The sequence below is a fragment of the Stegodyphus dumicola genome, chromosome 5 (assembly GCF_044657685.1).
Source record: "Stegodyphus dumicola isolate Sdum_Otavi_A_Nest chromosome 5, ASM4465768v1".
Lineage (NCBI taxonomy): Eukaryota > Metazoa > Arthropoda > Arachnida > Araneae > Eresidae > Stegodyphus > Stegodyphus dumicola.
This window is the reverse complement of record NC_140772.1, coordinates 44,722,457-44,728,456: the sequence shown is the minus strand read 5'-3', so window position 1 is coordinate 44,728,456 and position 6,000 is coordinate 44,722,457. Positions and strand designations below refer to the sequence as shown.

General features: G+C 34.8%; 1 protein-coding gene across 3 annotated transcripts in view; it reads right to left on the bottom strand.

Annotated features, from left to right (window-relative positions):
- Positions 1 to 954: 954 nt before the first annotated feature.
- Positions 955 to 6,000, bottom strand: part of LOC118189085 (histone-lysine N-methyltransferase SMYD3-like) — an 83,721-nt gene continuing 78,675 nt past the window's right edge. For 2 of the 3 annotated variants that reach the window (XM_035359635.2, XM_035359633.2), the window contains exons 11-12: positions 3,023 to 3,131; positions 955 to 1,372 (exon numbers count right to left, since the gene is read on the bottom strand). In XM_035359635.2, the coding sequence (XP_035215526.1) occupies positions 1,328 to 1,372; positions 3,023 to 3,131 (154 nt within the window). In that variant the 3' untranslated portion in view covers positions 955 to 1,327. The remainder of the gene's footprint in view (positions 1,373 to 3,022; positions 3,132 to 6,000) is intronic. The other variant, XM_035359634.2, reaches the window with a different exon arrangement.

The window sequence follows — 6,000 nt, the reverse complement described above, 5'->3', positions numbered from 1 at the left end:
AGCAGCTTTTAATCTCTCCAACGATATCAGCATAAACGACCAACCAATTCAGAGGAACAGTAATAACCTTTTCACAGATGGCTCCAAAACTGAGAATGGCACTGGCAGCGCCTTCTGTAGACTGGAAAATGGAGTTGTAACATTCGAGTGGAAAAGGAAATTAGGCTTGAACAACTTGGTATACCAAGCAGAGCTTCTAGCTATCAGTGCTGCAATTAGATATGCGAACACATGTCAACAGGAGAAATTCTCCATACTCAGTGATTCGGCATCAAGTCTGGCGGCTATCGCAGGTCAAAACAGCCGGAGTCCTTTGGTATACCGAATACTGAAACAGCTTCTGACAATGCCTATTTCGCAAAAAAACCACTTTCAAATGGGTTCCCGCTCACACAGGAATTCAAGGCAATGAAGCCGCTGACCTACTGGCCAAGCAGGCAGCCAACTGCACGGATATATTAGAAAGACCAACTAAACTTCCTTGGTCTCATATTAAGCGAACAACTTTGACAAGTCTGCTACAAAATTGGCAAAGTAGATGGACAGAGGCAGACGTAGGACGAAAATGTTCGTGGTCGGAAGCCATCATAGCGGTGCACTCACTCACTCATTCTATCATCAGCTTCTCAAGGATATTCACGACTCGATGGAATGCCTTTATGTCCCAAAAACGGCTACATTTTACAAAAATCAATGCCTTACCCTAAGTTCGAACCTCGAACCAACGATAAGGCAGACGACTTCAGTAACTACCATACAAGGCGACAGTATATTTACACAATAACAACGGTTCAGTTTTAGTGCATATACTCGTTACATCAAAATTCAGTTGTGCGTTACGGTTTTGTTTTCATGACTTCTTTTTTTCCTCCGTCTTTCCTCGGGAAATTTACGATATCTTAAAAGTAACTGTGATTCCCAGTTCTGATGACACAATTGCTCAATCATTTTAAAATAGACAGCCAAACAAAAGGAAACTAAACACAGTTTTATTCTATCATTTTAATGCAAAAGTTACAGTTATTATTCTTATAGATGTAAACAATAAACTAATTTTCAAAACCAAGCAATATGAAATTAAATGAGAAAATAAAAAAAAAAAAAAATCAAGAAAGAAAATCGAAGTGTGTTTTCGGACACAAATTTTAAAGTAAGATGATTTTAAAAAAAGACACTTTTTAATCACTGTAGATGTTCATAACTTTCTTCAGAGATTATATACACACTGGAAGATAAAATGCTGTGAATCCTTTTTCAAGCTTTGAGAAATCTATTTATTCATCAAACGACGAAACTGGAACAGATGAAAGAAAATGACGTAAGCATTTTAGCATAATTCTAAAGCAATCGGTATTAGCCACAGATATTTAATCTGTAACGAAAATATAATGATTATAATTTAATAACATAACTAATTGAATTAACATATAAAATACAGTAGATTAACCAATTATTAAGAAATATATAAAATGTGGTTTACATAATAGTAAATAAATAGCTTATATTTATCGAGTTTTGAGACAGTGAGCAATCAGAATAATGACTGAATCCACTACACTTCAGCAATATAATGATATGTTATTATTAATTAATAGTTCTTATTCTAATTACTTCATTTTCGTGTTAAAGGAAAAAATTTGAAATAATGTATGGTGTGGAAACTAATATACAGAAAAGACTCGACTATCGTTCTCGCAACGGAAGTTTTCTTTATCGTTCACCATTTTTGGTTCCGAGTTCTGTTTCATGTGAACAGCGTTATTTATCCTCGCATTCGTCGAAATATCGTGGTATTGCATAACATAAGCACACACAACGGTCAAGTTGACCGATGGGCATTTTTACATTCTGATTTTTGGCAACACTGGTTGAGCAAAGGAACTGAGAGAGTTTGTGAACTTTACATTACATCGGTATATGATTTGTCAATGTTTGGTAAGAACAAGTATTCTACATTTATTATCAGTCCTGTTCAATAATTTTTGTTAGTTTAAATGTTCTTTAATTTTTTTATTGCCTTACGATGTTTTTTAGATAGTAAAATAGGTAAAATAACGCAATAAAATATATATACAGTCAAACTAAACTGTCAAAATGTAAATGAACATGTGTTCTTTAAGGTGTTAATAAGATGAAAATTTCACCTTAGAATTGCTTGCTTGGGAAAATTCTGAAGCATATTTTTTATCTGTATTATTTTCTTTCTGAATTATAAACGTATAAAAATAATGCAGTAATTCTTTGTACGTGCCTCGAACCTTCGTGTCTGTTTCTAGCCTAGTTTACAATTTTGTTTTTCCGAACTGTAATCATTTTATACGACTTTTTCTCTCTCCTTTCTGCATGCCTTCGTGGTGTAACCAGTAGCACACTCAGCGCGTATTCTACAGTTCCAGGTTCGGGTTCCGGCGAGGGCATAGCTTTTTTTTTTTTTTTTTTTTTCATGTCTTCTGCTTCAAAATAACCTAATGACTTTACAAGTTTAGTTCTCGTTTCTTTCATTTGTTTATTTTTGTTAGTTTTCAAGGGTTTCAGGCTTAATTTTCAGTTTAGATATACAAAGCATGTGGAAGGAGAAAATGAAGAAGGTATTTTGCAGAGCTTCTCCGACATTAATGAAGTTATGCGAAACGTTAACTTATTTTTCTATGCCCAGCCCAAAATGCGAAGCGAAGCAGATGTTGAAATATTTCAAGCCTGAAAAAGTCAATTTTTTATTGCGACACAGTTCGTGATTCTACTGTATACAGATTTCACTTTACTTTAAAAAGGCAGAGAAGAAGAACTTCAGACATAACTGTTAAGTGGTATGGCGAAACTTTCGCGCATGAATGGGATTCTTGTGTCCTAAGACAAATAAATTTTACTTTTTAAGAACACTTATCAAATATACGCAAAAATACATAATAACAGTAAACATTTTAATATAGAATTTTTGTACATAAGTTGTATGTAACATAGTACTATTACAATTAACATGTTATGTCCAACTGTTGTATAGAACATGTTAATATCAAATTACCTCAAGACCATACTGCATGTATGTAGAATGATCAAGGAAAACTCTGCCCAAGAGAAGCAGTTTACGGTAAATTGGTATCAATTCTTCGTAATATTCTCCAAATACAAACCTGAAAGAAAAGGAAAGATTGTTCAAGTGTTGGGAAAACTAGTAATCTAATAGGGAAATGTCAGGAAAGAATGCAGAATGAGACAAAATTCCGTGTTCCAATCTGCTGATTGTGTGTATGGTTAACATTCTCATATGACAATATTCTGAAGCAATAGATTTATTTACAAGTGCGAATTGCAACGAAGGGGTCAGTTTAACGTAGAATATCCACTTCCCAATCTACAGTTACAATTTGTTGCAGGAACCTTACTTCTTTACTCATCAGAAAAGAGCATACAGTGGGTTAAAAAAAAAAAAGCATTGGCAATTGCCCTATAATTGATCATATTAGCTAACAAAGAAAATGCTTGACAATTTCAGATGGACATAACGAACACAGAAGGTAATAAACACACAAATCTAATCAAACTTTCGTTTTAATATGCCTTTTACAGAAAATATACAAAACGTAATTTTGCATGTCAAAAAAAATTTGCAAGATCATACAGCAAAATGTGGGAACAAAATTTAATACTTTTTATTCTTACCTTTTGCATTTATAACAGCTTGTAATTTATTTCTCATACAGTAAACCGAAATTTTGATTGTACTATTGGAAATTTTGTGCCATTCTTGCAGGAGTATACGCTTAAGTTCATCTTTACACGAAATTTTATGTTTCCTGACTTCTAGGTCCAATTCGTGCCATAAATTTTCAATTGGATTTATGTCAGAGGACTGAGGATGCCTTCGTGTAGGACTTTCTAAGGCAAACTGGCTCGTATACACGTCCCACATGGGGAAAACCACGAAAACACCCATGCAGATAGCCCGTTCGTGGGATTCGAACCTCGGATCGAACTACCAGTGTTCAGCGACTTTACCGCTCAGCCACTGGTGGGTCCCATCGATAATGGAGAGTTGTTCGAGTTAGGCACAAAATGCCAAAGTAGACGCATGGCGGAAAAGACACGGGCAAAGTTTCAGGTCAGCACTTCAGCGAAGACTGAAGTTTGGCCAGAAGAGGCAGTTTGATAATAGGGAAAAAGATTCAACCGCGAATGATGGTCGTCAAAGTGAAGGGCAAAAGAGAAAATATAAGGACAACTATACACAAAAATTTAAACAAGGCTGGGGCACTGAAGATAACAAGGTACAGTTCCCCGGAGGAAAGCAAATCCCTCTAAAATTTAAATGGATACCGTCTTGTTAAAAATTTGGCGTTCCCAGTAGTGCTGGTATTTAATTTCCCTGCAGGTACATTGATCGACACCTGGGCTGAATGTAGTTTTCTTTCAGAAAATTTTTTCGTAAATACTTTTAGAAAGTATAAACTGTTTAACAAAACAGGGAACAAAAGTTATTGCCGCCAAAGGCAACAGTGGAGATGCATAGTTAAGACAGGACAGGGTGTGGGAAGCACCAACACATCGCAATAACCGTCTTCAGATGAACACCTCCACAGGGCGTACTTACGCCACGCATCGGTGTTAATTGAAACGTTCATGACATTACAAATACAATACCATACATTACAGTTGATGGTGAAATTATAAATAAATATTAGCATAGTTAAGACAGCATTACAAGTTAAAAATTTGTAAAAAAAAGGTTTTATTCCCGGTCGTCTTCAAGCTACCGTAATTTTAGGCTTAGATTTCTTCAAGGCGGCAGGTGCCAAATTAAATTTTCAGAAGTGTTTTTTTTTTTTTTTTTTTTTTTTTTTTTTTTTTTTTTTTGTGTAGCTCGATAAGCTGGTAGAAGAACGGACGCAGCCACCGGTGTTCCAGATAAGTCATTTAGAGGCAAACTAAAACAAAAAAATTGCAAAAGTTAGCCAGTCAGTTTACCGTCCAGGCCAAGGCACAAACTTTTGAGTCATAGTACAGACACTAGTAACGCTTTTTACTGCATTGAGCTATTTTGAGACGGCGTTCCTCGACACGTGCAAAAATTAAAAGGTAACAATCAGAATTTTTTGAGTGTATTTCTAAAATTTCACAACTAATTTGGCGACTCCCTTAGTCACTTCCCCGACCCTTGATCCACCTATGCTTTTCTTCAATTAATTAGTCCTATGATCAAACTTAAACTTCTGCTTTTTTAATTCCCTAAAGCCTGCTAACATTCGGTATGGTCTGATTATCAGCTACTTTTAACATTTCAGAAACATCGGGTCCACAAAGAAATTTCTATCTTAAAAACTAATAATAACTAGGCTTTTTTTTTTCGATTCCTGAGCTTACAAACCATGAATTTTATCCACACACACATTATTGGTAAGACTAGAACGTATAGCGACTCGCTACGTAGGTTTTCTTTTGTAAGTTACAATGGCAATCACCAACGGATGTGCCGAAGTTTTCAGCATCAAATCGCACACCTTTTGGTTCACAAATATTTTTATGACTAAATCAAAACATATTACAAATTTTAGCGCTGAATACATCATTTGTCTTTTTTTGAGAGAAAGCGAGATTGCTTTAAAGTTATATCTGATAAAATGGAACTGATGATTGTTCATTTCGTCTTATAATTTGTTCATTTATTAGAAGTATGTGTGTGGCACGAATTTTACTATCATAATGTGCCACTGTTTCTGAAATCGTGCACGCTAAACTTCCAGTTTCAAATAATCCTTTGATTATGGCAGGAAATAATATGAGAATTTTCTGTTTGAATACAACATTTTTTCAAAACAAATACAGGTAAGTTTTATTCGTATTAGACAGATCAGATGTCTTAAGTAATAATTACCAAACAATTTCAAATTTTTTAATAAGAAGAAACACTTTCCATAAAAAATACAAAGCTACTTCTGGAACACGCACCACTCGCAGATGAAAATGCATAATACGTGCATATTTAGGAACACAAAACTCTCTAAA